The 16,643-nt window shown below is 47.0% G+C and overlaps 1 protein-coding gene and 1 long non-coding RNA gene across 3 annotated transcripts in view; both read right to left on the bottom strand.

The window, feature by feature from the left end:
* LOC125964180 (uncharacterized) overlaps nucleotides 1-16,643 on the bottom strand; it is a 672,498-nt gene that overhangs the window by 354,569 nt on the left and 301,286 nt on the right. The window lies entirely within an intron of this gene.
* POU4F2 (POU class 4 homeobox 2) lies at nucleotides 9,366-13,001 on the bottom strand. Its single transcript, XM_004263614.3, has 2 exons — nucleotides 12,472-13,001; nucleotides 9,366-12,028 (listed from the first exon to the last, which is right to left on the bottom strand). Exons 1-2 carry the CDS (start codon nucleotides 12,754-12,756, stop codon nucleotides 11,087-11,089), a joined length of 1,227 nt encoding a protein of 408 aa, XP_004263662.1. The 5' UTR covers nucleotides 12,757-13,001; the 3' UTR covers nucleotides 9,366-11,086.

The raw sequence follows: 16,643 nt of genomic DNA, 5'->3' as shown, positions 1-16,643 counted from the left end.
ATATAAATATGGATTTGGGGGGAGGGGGTCGGTTTTTCATAAGCAATTCGTGGGCAGTGTTAAAGTTAATACAGAAATCCTGCCTCAATAAGGGAGCTATTTCTACCAGTGACACCAGCTTCTAAGATTTCCTCATCCAAGCCATCTGAGAGCTAAGAGTAATGAGAAGAGCACAGGGGAGAGGAAAATGGAAGGGTGAGGGGTTGAGCATTAAAGAGATTTCTCCTAGACTGATTAAATCATTTTATCTTGCAGTAACTGATACCTAATAGCCAGGAGTTAAATGGTGGAGAGTAAGATGCTTCTTACCATCATTACTGAGTTATGAAGTAGTTTTAAATTGGGGTACAATAAATACGATTGCTCTCATCTTCCACTAATCTGTTTACTCTTCCCTCTAACCCTCCTCCCCAATCACACACACTTCTAGGGCTCACAGGACATGCGGGAAACATCTGGACATTTCTTCTACCCACCAGTGTAAGATTCTGCAGCAATGGGAGCAAGAGCAGACTCAGCTTCCATTTCATCTGACGGCAACATCCAGCTCCCCTCTGTTTTCCACTGGCTGTTGGATGCTCTGTGTGATGGCAGAATTGGATGGTAAAAACTAACTTGGAAAAATAAAACTTAGAATTATGTGAATAGCAAAATTAATCACAAAACTGCAGAATTCTGATCTCACTGGGTTGGGAGAGGGAAAAGTGGCTGAGCTTTTCAGAATGCCAAGCGATGTTTGACACATTCCAGCTTAGAGAGCTGGATTTGCTTCTTCTTCCAATTTTTCCTTCTGCCCAGAGAGGATAAATCACGTCACCTTTAGGGAATTTTGTGCTTTTATTTACAGTGAATGAACTCATATTCTCAAGATTAATTCCCAGCTATGCAGGTACTTCCACTCCTCCTGGGGACACATAGAGGATACCTGACCAAATGGGGCCGCTCTGGTTCCCTGTGATGTGCCCTTTCTATTTTATTATAGCTCTCTTTTCTCTTTTGGGCATCTACACTATCTAAGATAAGGAGACGGCAGATGTGATCACTCTGCATGTCTTCCTCTCCCCGGGGAAGAGTAGAGATCATCTCCTATTAACCACCCATCTCCCCCCATACTCCCTCTTTTTCTTTGTTCACCTTCCAAACTCTGAGTGAATCCCAGGGGGGATAAAAATAAGTCTTACTGAAAAAGAAAGCAGCATGAGGGGGAAAGAAATCAATGAAATGATTTAGGAAATGGAAGAATGGGCCCCCTCTGACAATACTGTAATTAAAAGCTCTCAGGGCTCCAAAGTGAAAAGTTGATGAAACAAAAGTGCAAGTTGCCAACTGATTCTTATCTAACCCATTTAGGACCATTTCGCGGAAGTTAGAGACTTAATTTAGGGACGTGAACTCCACGTCCTCAGAAACGACTTTCCTCTCAAAAGGAATCAGAAATCCTAGCTGGGCATCCAGGGTCTGGGTCCTCTTCCCCACTCACCACCCACCCCTAATCCCACCCCAAAAACCAAAGACTCTGGAGAAAGAGGAGAAAGCGGTTGCCCTCATTCTGGCTCCAGGTGAAGACGTGAGTGGCATTGTTAATTAGAACCTTGAAGATGGTGCCAAAATGACATTTACAACCGGTGAGCCAGGCCGCGCTCTCCGCAAGCCACGCTGAAGTCCGGGAGAGCCCAGAGCCTGAAGCACTGAATCCTCCATCTAATTCTGGTTCCTCACCCCCGCTGAGCCCAGACACAGGCCCTGTCCTCACGCCCATCCGGGGAGTCACAGACCGCTTCCCTCTTGGAGCCAGAGGAGCTGCCCCAAAGACACCATGTTTGAGCTCCGTGTAAAGGCAGGATGGGTAGGAAGTACACCTGTGGCAAACAGAAGGTCAGAGCCTGTCGGTGCACCAAGAAGAGGCACGCACGGAGGTTGGAGCATCTTCCCAGGTGAATCGCGTGTCTTGGATAGACTAAGAAGGAGAGATTTTGAGTGAGTTTGAAAAGTTTCACCAAGGCATGCAGGCCCCAGGGAATGGCTCTGAGTGAACCTGTGTGTTGGTGTGTGAACGTCCAGCTACATGTGTGTTACTGGATGACAAGCAGTGAGGAAAATGCCCGCGTTGCAGTAGGGGATCTCCAATTCTCTTCCAGTCTGTGGCTTCAGGCCAAGCCTGAGGAGGCTCGGTGTACTCTGGCCAGAGGTGTGCCTCCCCCGCGCTGCAAAGTGATTTGGTTCACCTAGGATTGGAGCAGAAAAGATGACTATTCCGGGCAAGGGTCAAGGACCTTCCTGTGAAATCTTCCCTTACCTATGTGGGCCCTGGACTGCTGTTGAATTTGGAGCATAAGGTGACTGCCCCCCACACACAGGATTACCGCCTTCTGCCACCTTCACCTCCAACACCTTACACAACCAGGCCAAGAACTCCCCAAGCCAAGGGCCTGCTCGGTCCCCAGAAATCAGGGAGCCTCCACCTCTTTTAACCAAAATGCACAAAGAGGCAGACTGCCATTTAGCAAAGCCCTGGGGGCCCACTGGGAAAGTCGGACACTCTGGCCCTGTGTGTATTAACCCTCCATCTCCTGGTGAGTCCACCAACCTCTGAGTCACACAGGCCTTCTGAAAATGCAGTCACTGTCCGAGCCACTTGTGCAGAGGGTGTTGATTTATGTCTTCCAATCACTTACAAACCCATCAATTACTTGTTCGATTGTTTTAAACCAAATCCTACCGATTAACAGGACGACTTTGGCATCTTACAAGTATTCCAGAAGCCAGTTGGCTTCTTTCAAAAATATTGGACGCATACTTCTCATTTTCTTGTAGCCTCAAATTATTTAGGGAAACCTGGAAGCTAAAAGAGAACCCGCCCATCAAAAACAACAAGAACAACAACGACAACAAAAAACTCACCAATAGACACACATAAGACTTTGAATGTGCTCCCAAGGTCCAGAAAATGGGAGGGTTATGGGGAAAGAGGAACTAATGTGTTTATGAAAAATTATAACAAAATTTGAAGAACCACGACTCAGACCCTAGGGGAGGGTTAGGGGGCGCAACCTTCCGTTGGCTACTGCAAAGTCAGGGGATGGGGGAGGGCTCTTGCTTTCCTCCGAGTGACAGCTGGAGTAATGGCTGCAGACCCAGTGCTGGGGCGGGGGGTGGTGAGGCTGGGCGGGGGCAGTAATTACTAGCCAGGCTCACCCGCCTGCCTACTTTAGAGCGAATGCGTTCCTTTTGCGCGTCCAGCTGCGCGCTCGGCTAGCTGCTCGGCCTCGGGGCATCCTGGAGCCTGAATCGCTGGGAGAGCAGGGGTGAGTGTTAGAGAACTTTAAATCGAGGTTCCGAAAAAGCTTCTGAAGTAGAATGTCCCCAAGGTCTCAGCCTTGCAGAGCTGTGGAGTAAAAGAAGGCTGAGCAGAGACTGCTCCGCGCCCAGCAGCCCTCCACCCCTCGGCCCGCATTAGGGACCCGGCAGACAGTGAGCGGCGGGGTCGGTGCTAAAGGGGGTAGCAGCCCGGCAAACAGTGACACATCTGATCCGGCTGCACAGGACTGAAACCTTCCCACGCGGGTGGAAGGAAAAGCGAGGCCAGGTGCCAGCCTCATCCCACCACCTCTCCTCCCGGCCCACAAAGCTCAAATCCTCAGAAGGCGCAAGCACTCCCTTGGGCCCCGAACCTGAAGTTAAGTGTACACCGAGGGCTCCGCGCTGGGGAGGGCGGAGAGGAGGGGAGAGGGGTAGGGGCTAGGTTCTCCACCACCTCCCGCCGCCTCCCTCCCGCAGGCTGGAAGCCTCACGTAGTCTGGGATTTTTTCAGAATAATTGATGGGTCCAGTTCTCCAGAGCTTTCCCGGAGAGAGAGCGGCGGACCGCGCTAGAATTTAAATAGAAGTGATTAGTAAAATGCAAGGGGGCGAGGCGCCCGGGCCTCTCGTTCTCGCAGGTTCCTGGCTGCGCGCCCGGCAAGGCGCCTGCTTCCCGCAGGCTCTAGGGGCCACGCGGGGCCAGGGCAAGCTCGTCCGGCGCAGAGGGCGGCTCTGCTCCCCACCCCCTAAAGCTGTGGACTGTAACAGTCACCCCCTCCCAATCAGTTTCTCATCAACGTGCACCCGGAACTGGAGGAGAGGGGAATTGGGGCTGGCAGGCAACCCAAGGCCGGCGGGTGTAAGTGATGGTAAGCCAGCTGGTGGGTGCAAAGATCTTGATTCCTCTGCACCGCCAGAGCCGGTCAGGCAATCACGAGAGGAAAGTCTCTCGGTCGGTGATCACTGTTCCCGCGCCCCGGTTCTCACACGCACAGTTCCCTTTCGCTACCTCTGCCCTCACCGGTAGGTCCTCGCTCCAGGCTGCCGAGCCCGAGCAGCCAGGGTCGTGGAACTCAAGGCGCCCCTTCACTTACCCAAAGCTCTAAGAAGGTCCCCTCCACAAAGAAGTGACCTAGGCTGGGGAAAGCCTTCGCCTTCCCTCTCTCTCACATCCCTATCTCATCGATTTGTTCCTGAACAGGGGGCTGTGCATTCTTATAACGTCTACAGCCAATTAATATTGCATTAACTCTATTAAAAAACAACAACAACAACAAAAGCACCAGAATTCTGCACCCTATCAAAGCCATCTATTATTCACGGAAATGTAATTGGAGACCTAAGATATGTGTGTTATAGGCCAATGGAGGAAAACAGAGTCGTGACAATATTTCAGAAAGGAAGGGGATCCGAGGGTATCTAATATTTAATTTCAAGTCTGTGGTTTTCTAATTCGAGATTAAAAGCAGTCACGTCTTTGAAGCCAGACAGTTGGTATAAATGTACAGTTAAAATATTCTATTCCACAGTCCCCAGACAGAGCTCTCTGCTCGTCCCAGGCTTCATTAAATTTTTATTATCATCCCAGACTAGAGCAGGGAATGAGTGGAAAGACTGTCCGTCTAATTGCAATTGATAAAAAAAAAAAGCTCTTAGATTTCCCCCCTCATTTTAATATATTAACAATAGTTTTCTTCATATGTCCAGTCTTTCCCAGCCCTGTGATACACACACTTTATCACAAAGATACGTTTTCCACTTTCCAACAGGCACCAGGCTTGACTGTCTTCTCTGCCCTTTGAGAAGGCCTAGGGGTGGGGTTGGAGTGGAGGGAAAAAAGGGTAGTGGAGACTGGTTTCAGAAAGTGATGCTATACGGGGGGGGGGGGGAAGAAAAAAAGAAAAAAGGTGACATCAGTTCTTGAAGCATCTGGCAAAGATCAACGAGAGACAACATTTGCACTAAGCTGGTTTTTCCTGTAGCAAGATGAAAGCATATTGTTACCCAAACAAAACAAACAGATTATTAGACGAGGCTGCACTTTTCGACAGCCTTTCCACTGTGTGGGATGAAAGCAAAGAGTAATATTTTCATTTTCTTTCTTTCTTTCTCACTGCTGCCCCCAAACACACACACACGCACACACACACAGACACCTCAAAACGTTTGTTCTTCTTGAGCCTTCTTCATATGCTACTAATCGGACTGTCACACCAGATGCCTCTGTGTGTGTGTGAGTGTCAGTATTCAGGAAGCCTGTCTCAACAAGGGTACTTCAAAAAAAAATGGAAACTGGTGTAAATATAGCGTTTCATCTCCAAGTAGAATAAAACCCACAGTTTGCTTTCTGAGCAGCTTCCTATTATCACATCGCCACTTAATTTTATTTCTATTCTCTCCAAGTTAAATAGAAAGACTGGCTCACAAGGGAGCTGCCATGTGCCTACAGACTGGGGATGTCAAGCAGAGAGACTCACTGTGCAAACTTAATTTCAATTCCCGAGGAGGATTTCACATTCCGGCTGGCTGTGACCCACAGTAATTAGCTGAGATAACTAATGATTACTTACTTATTCCTTGTAATTATCTGGATTTAATAATTTGCTGTGTAATTTATTAATTCGCTCATAATAGCCTTTCAGGACAGGGAATGGCTCCTTTAAAGGAGAAAAGCGGGGAAATTTTAGTGATTTTTTTTCACATTGTCATAAATCTGTCTCCTGACAAATGCAGACTTCAGGAATATTTCTATCATCATAACTATCCGGGAACCTTTGTCTTCCTTTTCGTCCTATCAGGACACCAATCCAACTTCTTTTTTTTTTTTTCTTCCTTCTGTTGCAGCCCCTCCCTCCAAGGCTAACTGAAAAGTAAAGTGTAGTTTTGAGTTCTAATGTGGACAATTTACCTAGAAATATAAATTGTTGTTGCCAAACAATTGAAAGGATGAATTTCTAAACTTACTGTTATGGCTTGCTTAGAAAAATTTGAGCTTCATCTTCCGAATAACATGCCTTTTAACATCAAGTGAATTTTTTAATCCCTTTTCCACCATCTCCTCAAGAGCTTCCCCAACAGATAGATCAAAATGAATTGATTCATTTAAAGTTTAAAATAAAACATGTTACTCCCCAAATTCCAATTCTCTTGGCAAAAAGAGGTCCCAGAATCTGTTCTTGATAGTAAAAAAGACTTAGTTACATAATGTTATTTATTTTTTCGATACATTTTATAGAAGATAGGAGAGTGTTACATTGAATGTAAAGCCCAGTTATTTCATTTGTTTTTTCATATTTCCATTATTTTTCCCCAAGCTGTGTATCAATGAAACTTAATCTATAAAGAACAGACCAACTGATTTAATGTCAAATTTCAAAAAAAAAATTGCAGATAATAGTATTATCCAATTGGTGTAGAGAGTACTTAGCTATCAACCAGGCCTCAATGATCTTTGCTATTAGTCACTATTCCATTCCATTTTAGACTTAAATGATTACCCATTGAATCATTTGTATCATTTGCCTTTAAAGAAGTTAAAAGAAAATAAACTACATAATTCTGAAACGTCATATTGAGGAAGATTAGGTATGCAGTTAAGTCAATCCGTAAAATACCCTTTTCTGATAAAATAGTCATTGTGGACCTTTAGGGGAAAAAATTAGGAAAGGAGTCATAAATGCCAATGGATTTGATTGATATGACAAGGGTCTTCAGACACAATTTGCTATTTATCCATCTGAGTATTCTGAAAGCCAATACCAAATGGATATTTCTCAACAATTGATATACAGACCCTTCTAGTCTTACCTTTCATTTCTTCTTTAAGACCAATCCTCTTCAAATCTCTTTGTTTTGGTATATCTCTGCAACTATCATTCACTTAAAAACTTTCAGAATATATTTCTTTTTAAAATTCTGCTTTTCTCATAAAACAAACACATTTAAGCAGGCTTAAATAATGGATATAATTTCCATTTTGTAGGCAGGAAATTTTTTTTTACCCTTGTGATAACATCAAGAAGATGAACTTAAAATGTGATAGTTGTAGAAGTCCAGGAACACAGGAGACAAAGAACAGTTGATGAATGAAGGGGGAAATATAGGTCTTCACTATCAACTGTTGAAGTAAATGGATAGTTGCTTTCCTGTCACGTTCCTCACAAAAATCTAGGACAAACATGCATGCATGCAAGCTATCACATATTTCAAAATGCACTAAAAAGAACACCTATTTTATTTCTATCCATTATATTTCTTAATTTCTACTACTTTTACAGTATTTCTCTCTTCATTTAAAGATGTTATATTTGTAGAAAGAAAACACAAGCACACCTGTCTTTCCCCTAACTGACTCCCCTTCCTCCTAACACATTTCCTGGACGCTTAGTTAACAGCAACATATGGGAAGGAGGAGGTGTTATTTACTGAAGATAATTTTTATTCTAGATCAGAAAGTCTGGTTTGCTATACATTCAAGCCATTTAATTCATTTTCCGCTCTCCAGAAAAAGTAAGCAAGCAGAAAGTTCTCTAACTGGCTAGAACTGTATGGTTAAACGTGTTGGAGCGAGACTGGGTCATGTGGTTACTATCCGTGGTGCTGAAACCAGTACCTAGTACAGTGAGATTGGAGACTGGCTGTTTGAAAAGACTTTCAGGAAAACTGAATCTAATAGTGGGGGGTAAAGTGGAAGAAAGGACATTCAGCCTTCACAACACAGAAATAAAATTAAACTATCAATATCACTATATATGAAATTACAATTCTTTCTTTTAAATCTCCACAACTTTCTATATTTCCTTAGATATCTATGCAATGTATCTCATTATTTCTAAAGGGACATATGGATTTTGTTCTTTCAGGTGCCTTTTATTCAGTTATAGGGAAAGAAGTCCCTCCACCCATTATCCATCCAACTTTCAGAACTCTTTTTGTTACATCTGAAAGTCACAATCAATTTTCCAACAACATTTCATTCCAACTTGAGCCACTATAACAATTTTCATTGACTCATGGGATGTTTCCTTACCTCATCCTCAAAATAAGAAATATTCCAAGACAGTTCCATATTATAGAGAGGTAACAGCTCTGGTTAGCAGAATTACCCATGGAGGATGGCCTGATTCCTCTCTCTTGTTGTACCTATAATTAATATGATGCTTTCATCATTAATAATGTAAATATCTAAACCAGAGCTTTCCTGAAAAAAAAACTTTGAAAACTTAACATGTTGCCCAAATATTGTAGGAAGTCTGAAAATTATTAAAATTTGTGAGGAGGTTTTTTTAAAACTAGGATCAGAAAAAGAAAAGTCAGTGTATCAAATAGGCAAAATTTCTTTGTGTCAAACCACCAGTAGACAGATTTCCACCAACTCTGGTGTCTGGATGAGTCATAGAAAGGGGGCAAAATTTTGCTCCCTCTAACCACCCAGGATTTCTTCCTCAGCCCCCACTCTGCCTCTTGCAGAATGTGAGTTTCCTTAAAGGTCATGGCAATGGAGAGAGAGAGGGGGTGAGAGAAAGAGAGAGAGAGATGCTTTACTTCATATCCCAGTAACCTAGGTGCTTTGAGCTCTGGCTGTGGGGCACTTCTCTCCAGGAGTGGTGACTGAACTGAGAACTCTGGTGGGCCATCCCCTAGGTCTCAGCCAGGGTGTCCTACTCCACCAACCAGGCCTTGACACTTGCCACACCCAGTCTCCCAGTGCTGCTGAAAACTGAACTGAGTTCCTTTCTTTTACCCATGCAATACCTCTGCTCACAGAGATGCTCTTCGCAGAATTTTGCTGATCTGGAGAAATAACTTCAAGAGAGGTATTTGGAGCCCAATGTTGTGACCTCATCTGGGCAGGAAAGTAAAGCACCCTGTGAGATGAGCTCTGACTATGAGAAGGCTATTATAGACCCTGTTCTTTTATACTTTCCTAGAGAAACACCCTCTACTAAATCCAAGCCAGACTTTGGCAACAACCACCGCATTATAAAACGTTAAAATGTGTTTCTTCTTTTAAAAAATTCCCCCATCAAAATAATTCCCATGTAAATGATTTAAAACAACATCACATTTTAAAAGCCATTTAATTTCAATAGCATATTTAATGAAAAAAAGCAGCATACTTTGCCAATAAAACATTAAAATCATCTCTTCAATGAAAGACAATCAAACAACACCAAAAATAACTTAATACATTACCATAGTAAATAAACCATCTATTAACAGAAACAAGAAACCAGGTCATATACAGAACTCAAGACTTCAGAGAGCCTTAAATGGAACAGCAATACAGCAAAATTTGTAAGAATATATCTATATGTGCATCATTTTGAATGAAGTATTTACAGTAGATAAGGTACCAGTCATCATGTACCTAATTTTTGTTGTTGTTGTTTCAAAAGAATTCTACCAAACAGTGTGAATTTACAAGCAGTGCACTGTCTTTCTTGTAGTTCAAATTTGTTTTCCTACAAACAAACCTCCAAAAGGAAAAACGGAAGGATTCTTGTAAATGTTAAAATGTAGTCAACAGAGCAATTGAAAACTAGAAGACTGAAATACCTTGGTGAAATCTTAGAATCTGGAAGGGCAAACACCAAGTGACAAATGCACCTAAAGCTAGAAAACGATGCATCCTAGTCATGCTTCCAACTGCTTGACTTCTTCTCTTCCATTAGAGGTGTGTGTGTGTGTGTGTGTCTATGAGTGAGTGAGAGAGTGCCTGTGTAGCAGGGACAATGTGGGAATCCCCATTAAATATGTAACGAAGTAAACAATACTTTGGACAGTGAATCAGGTCTACACGATTAAGACATCCATTACTGAGTGTCGACTCACAAATCAGAACACTACCAGTAAAAACAAAGAAAAAGCAATCTTCATTCAAAGTGAGAATATACAAATGGGCCAAAAGGAACATAGTGTAAGAGGAAAGCTGTAAAAATTCAGTAAACTCATCAAATAAAAAAATTTGTTAACTTCACTAGCCATACGTTCTCCCGTTTTTTAAGAGTAAATAAGCTTAATTAATTAGAATGTGAACAAATTAAGTTGCTAGAGAGATAAATTAATAATTTACAGAGGGTTGTTCAGCAATAATCTAATAATAGCTTTCAAGATCAGTGAACACAGCAGGCGCAACTCCTTCCTTAAGCATTAACACTTCAGAGAAGGAAGAAGGGGGTAAGAACCACAATAAAAATATATATATAATATACAGTGTAAATGCAGAAAATCTGCCATCTTTTTTTTAAAATTCAAAATACTTTAGAGATGTCTCTATCACATTAAGCATCAACTCTAGCTTAAAGTTTCAGTCCTGAATCAATTTCTATTTCTGAAAAATAGCTGCAAAGTGTACTTTTAAACTTGGAACAAGGGTGATGTCTTTAGGAATAAAAACAAATCTTACTTGCTCATTCTGGAAGCCTTTTAAAAGGCTGTCTCGTCTGCCTTCCTGCAAACAGCCGGCTCCAGACTTCCTCTGAAGAGGCCGAGATGCCTTTTCCGGGTTGGGTGGGGTCGAAAGGGACAACTTTGCTACAACTTGACAAATCCCTTCTTTTGTTTTTCTTTCCCTTGAGAAATCGTTTCACATTCTCACCGGACTTGGGCTCAGTGACTTGCTCGTTCGCTCGCTCTCCAATCCTCGCTTTCTCCGGATTCACATTTAATGGAATTGTTTCTAGTCGCGAAAAGTGGGAGGGAAGAAAAAAAAAAAGAGGCAGGAGAGAGAGGGAGGGAAAAGAGGAGATGAGGAGGGGCCTGTCCCTGGAGAGGCCGTGGGTCTCCTAAATGCCCGCGGAATATTTCATTCTTTTCTGTTTCTGCCTCTGGTTGCAGAACCAGACGCGCACCACGTTCTTCTTAAGGTCCAGCTTCTCAGCGATGGCGGCGATCTTCTCGGAAGAGGGCCGCGGCTGGATGGCGAAGTAGGCTTCGAGCGAGCGCTTCTCCGGCGCCGCGATGGACGTGCGCTTGCGCTTCTTCTCCGCGCCGTTGAAGAGCTCCGGCTTGGTGAGCTTCTCGCGGTGAGACTTCTCCGCCTCCTCTAGCCACGCTTGCAGGATGGGTTTGAGCGCGATCATATTGTTGTGAGATAACGTGAGGGACTCGAACCTGCAGATGGTGCTCTGGCTGAGCGAGCCCACGCCGGGGATCTTAAGGTTGGCCAGCGCGGAGCCCACATCGGCCTGGGTCACCCCTAGCTTGATGCGTCGCTGCTTGAAGCGCTCGGCGAACGCCTCCAGGTCCCGGGGGTCGGCGTCCACGTCGCTCATGCAGCCCATGTGTGAGGGCAGCCCGTGCGCGTGGGCCATGCTGAGAGCGGCTTGGTGCATGGGGTTCATGGTAGCCATGGGCGGCGCGTGAGCTGGAGTGGACACCACGGCGCCGTCGGGGCCCGCCATGGCACCCAGCGCTAGCCCGGGACTCAGGTGCTCCAGCAACTCGCCCTCAAGCGCCTGATGAGGCTGATGGTGGTGATGGTGGTGGTGGTGGTGGTGGTGGTGCGTGCCCGCCAGCGCGGACGGGTGCGAGATGGGCACCGACGAAGAAGAGGCAGCCGACGTGCACGGGATGGTATTCATGGTGTGGTAGGTGGCGTCCGGCTTGAAGGGGCTGTGGTGGGGCGGGTGATGGTGGTGGCTCTTGCTCTGGGAGACGATGTCCACCGCCGCCAGAGCCTCAGCGCGGGCCAGCAGGCTCTCATCCAGCCCGCCGAATATATTGCTCTGCAATTGCAAGTAAAAGGCACACATCACTCTCAGCGGGGAATTGTGCGCACTCTCTCCGGAAGCTCCGGCCCAGAGCTCGACACCGCCGCCGCGCCTACAACATTCCCAGAACGTTAAAAATAAATTAAAATAATAATAATAACAATCCTGAAACTAGCAGGTGAGGAGGAGAGGAGGGAAGCCACGGAGAGAAGCCACGAGTGCACGAGGAGGAGGAAAGTGAGCCTGCAAACACAACACAACACAACACGCGCACAGGCAACATTCCAGGTCTTAAAAATTAATATGAAAGGAAAGACCCTCTGAATACATAAGAAAGGAGGGGGGAAATTGGTTGGAGGTGCGGGGTGATTTGCTGTGCAGACATGAAAAAAACATCAAGCAGATAAAGGGGGCTGTCAAAATGTGCCTTTAAGCGGTGATTATGCAGAAATACGCACCGGTGGGGTTGGAAGACATGCTCTCCGCATCGCCTCGGAGCCCCCGCCGCTGCCGCCGCTGCTGCCACTGCTGCTGGAGCTGCTGCTCCGGCCTCCACCGCCCCCGCCACTGCCGCCACCGCCGCCAGCATTGCTCGAGCTGCTAGGAGAGCTGGCGGAGGGCGCCGCGGGTGCAGAGGACCCGGGCGAGGCGCTGTGCAATGCCGAGTACTTGGGCTCCACGTGCAGGCTGCCGCCGTGCGGCATGCTGAACGCCTGCTTGCTGTTCAGGGACATCATCATCATCTTCCCGGCCTGCCCGCGCACTTGTATGTGGCTCACACAACTGGCCCCGGTAGCCGGGACCCTCCGCAGAAGCGCTGGGCGAGCGCCGGAGAGGGGAAGGGCGATGCGGAGTTGCGCTCACTCGCCGCCGCTCGGAGCTCGGCGCGCCTTGACCCGGCTACGCGCTCCACCGCTGGCTACGAGGTCAGTCTGCGCTGTTGCTGGGCTCCGCTTGGCGCTGGCTGCAGACCTGGGCATGCGAAACTGCCCCGCGCTTCGCGGCCGCCGAGTTATACTCCCCTCTCCCCGCGCCTGCCCCCTCACCCCCGCCTCCCTCCCTCCCTCCCTCCCTCCCTCCCGCGCGCCCCCGCCCTCCCCTGCCTGAAAGCGCAGGTTTCTCCTGCTCGGATTCTGGCGTCGCCCCTTCTCCCTCTCGGCTTCCTCCAGGCTTTGGTCCTTTCTGCTCTCCCGACACCCGCCTCCCGCTCCCCCGCCGCGCCCTCCACCTCCCCTTCCTGCCCCCGCGGCGCTCTAATGCCGCCTCCCCTTCCCTGCGCCCCGCAGCTCTCACTTACAGTAGTGCCCCTGCTCAAACCCACCCCCCCCCACCCCCGGCCAGGTCTGCGCTCCAGTCGCAGGGCACTTCCTACCTAAGAGCCGGCCTCCTGCCCCTCCTGCTTCTGCCACTCCCGTCTCCGCCTCGCGGGGAAAAGAAACTACTAAATAAAGTTGCGGACCAAGGGAGCCTTGGGTGGGATTTTCCCTAGACTACAAGGAACGCCTCTTACCTAGCTGCCTCCCCGCCCCCTGCTTACCGCGAAGTTCCAGGCCTCCGCCCCCAACTCGGCCCGCCTCTCCCCGTAGCTCGGGTGACCCTGATCCCTGGCTCTCGACCACAGTGGAGAACGCGGACCCTGCCGCCGACCTGGATCCTCTGCTCTGCTCTGCGCTTCCGGCTGGTACGAACAGCGCTCGGCGCTTCTCTCTGCGCCCCCTCGGCCTGGCGGGTGCCTGGTGCCAAGGAGACCTGGGGTCCTCAGGGCTGCAGGGCTTTCTCTTACTCGGTTTCTCACAGCTCTCAGCGGATTGGACGGCGGAGGAGACTGCTCCGGTCGCCTATGCGCATGCGACTCCTCCCCCACCCCCGCCCCCGCCAGCCAGACCCCCGTGTACTCCCCCAACGCCACCACCGACAGACACTCCTCTCCACCCTCTTTTCTCTTCCTCCGGATCTTCCTCTTCCTCCTCCCTGTCTCCAGTTCAGTGTGAGTTGGGTCTTGGGCGGATCCACTGGCAAACGCTGCCACTTCATTAGCCGCAATCAAAGGAGGAAGGGGCAACTGACGGAGAGGCAGGGCCAGAGATCACAGAGCGCATGTGCTGCAGAATATTCCCCCCCCCACACACACACACTAATAAACACACACACACGCCCTCAGGGGCTGGCACAAGCCCCACTTATCTTCATTTCCACAGCCGCTCGGTGCAGAGAGCCTATTTTTAGCCAACACTTTGCTCTCACTTTTGTCCCATCGTGGACCACTTTTCTTAGAAGTGGACACACACTCTTAGTTCCATTTGTAAAAGAAGCAGACAACCTCTCCTACACACACACACACGCACCGCCTTCCTCTCCTCCCCGCTCCGGTCTTCTCTCTACTTTCCTCTGTGCTGGGGCTGCTGTCACCTCCCCGGAGCGCGGGAGGAGCGGGGTACAAGCGAGGGTGGAAGGCCCTAAGACCGGGACGCTGGAGCCCGCCGGTGGCCCGACCCGGACGGGGATGGCTGGAAGCAGGTGCAGGCACACGGTGCCTGGGGAAGGCGAGCAGGTGCGAGAGCAGGCGGCAGGCCTGAGAGGCGCCGGCGCGCGCTGGGACGAAACAGAGTGGGAACGAGCGTGGCGAAGGGGGACCCTCGAGTGGTCAGCGCCTGGAAGCCCCGCGGCGGCGGCAAGTAGGGGGTCTCTCGTTCACCCACGACCCCTGCGGGGCGAGATGGCAGGTTCAAGTCGGGAGCTCAGTCCTCGGGAGTCGCCAGAGTACTAGGAAGGCTGCAGCAAACGGCGCGCGACGGGCTCTGTCCATGGTGCTTAACCCCCTGGCAACCCCGGGGCTTGCCTTCCTCCTCCCCTGTGTGGAGGAAAATAATAAATAGCAGCCGAAGGGAATTCCTACCAGCCGTGTTCCTGAGCAGAAGCCCGGAGAAGCCTGGACTCGGGACTGGAGAGGGGGTGTTGACATGAATGAATGTGTCTTGTGCCGGTCGGTTCAAGTAAATGCTTAGGTGTTTAATTTCTATCTCAACAACAGCCAGGGTAATTTCAAGGAAATAAAAAAATGACATTGCACAGCTCTCCCTGTCTCAAGATTCGAGAAATAAAATAAATCAAAGTTAAAGGCTTGAGTATCATTTAATTATAGTGCGAATAGCGCTTTGAAAGAAGTAGAACAACATCTCTAAACAAATTATGACTGGGCCAGGAAGGAATTATTAGATTGAAATTTCATTTAGGCTCGGGAGACACCGCGCTTCACTGTGTAATCTGCTATGCCTCATCTGATTTGTATGCTTAATTCAGCTTGACGAATTTATTAGTTTTCATAATAGTGAAAAAATTGAGCAGTACTATGGGCTAATGCATTGTGTGGACTATAAATTGTGTGTCATCGTGGAAACGCTGAAGTCTATAGAAATCTTTTATTAACGTCGGTATAGGGGGGAGGATTTTCGTGCAAACCTTGGAGAGGTTCACGCCAAACTCCAGTGTTGCTGGGTCTCACTGGTCCATTAACATATCGTCATACTAATTAGACTACTTCATCAGTGATATAATTTCAAACTTCAAATTATGTTCTAATTAACAAGGGTTGTCCAATCTGCTTAATCTCCAAAAGGCTTTGGATGGTCTAATTAGTATAAACTGTTGAGCATCTCTAAAGCCTAAAAAAAATCCATTAAAATATTTTCAGTATGTATTCTATCAATACTGTGTAAGAACCAAAGGGCTAAAAGTGATAGTGGAGGAGGAAAATAACTGGAAGGCAAAGGTCTGCATCTACCAGTTCCCCCAGATTATAATACTAAGTGGCTCACGGGAGAAACTTCTGGGTATTACACCTCCTAAACAGTGTGTTTATGTGTTTAAATAAAGGCATAAGAATATCAAGGAGAAAAAAAACCACAAGGGGAAAAAATTCTTCTCTTTCATTAGGTGCCTAATTAGATGTAAAGTGAAAAGCAACCCTGAGGAGTTTCCCAAGCATTATTGTGGCAACAGTCAGCTGAACTTGGATTGCAAAATCAAATATTTGGGGGTGTTTTGAACCTCTCCCTCTCCCCTCCCCCTTCATTGAGCTTAATTACTTGCAATAGTTGTTTTAATGTATGTTGTCACCTGGGAGTATTGAGAAATGCATGTCGTTAATATGAATTAATCTTGATTTTAATAGCAACTGACAACTGATCTCCAAAATGCTAAACACTTGTCACCACTTCATATGGTAAATAAGGTAGCAAAATAAATTCATGAAATAAAGAGGGCACTGTTGAAATAACTGGACAAACTTTGTTTGATGTGGAATTTAGTGATTAAAACTATTTTAAGCAGGACAACTCCCAAGAGAATATTTTCCTGGTGGCTAAAATCAATATATCATTAAATTAATTCAATATAACTTTGAAAAATCTTTCAGCTACTTCTCAGTGATATCTCTAATTCCAGACAGAAAAAAGGAAGCCCTTTATTCTAATTATCAAGGTGAGATAAATTAATATGCAGTTGTAGAGCAAGTCAAGAATTTATTTCCCCATATTCACTTCCTCTTAGAAAATGTACATGTTTTCAAAAAGAGGTCAGAGTTAGATTTCTCCTTTTCTCACTCAAAGTGAAAAGTGAATAGCAGTGATTG

The sequence above is a fragment of the Orcinus orca genome, chromosome 4, assembly GCF_937001465.1.
Source record: "Orcinus orca chromosome 4, mOrcOrc1.1, whole genome shotgun sequence".
NCBI classification, from domain to species: Eukaryota; Metazoa; Chordata; class Mammalia; order Artiodactyla; family Delphinidae; genus Orcinus; species Orcinus orca.
Note: the sequence above shows the minus strand (reverse complement) of the source record. Positions and strands in the feature narration are given on the sequence as shown.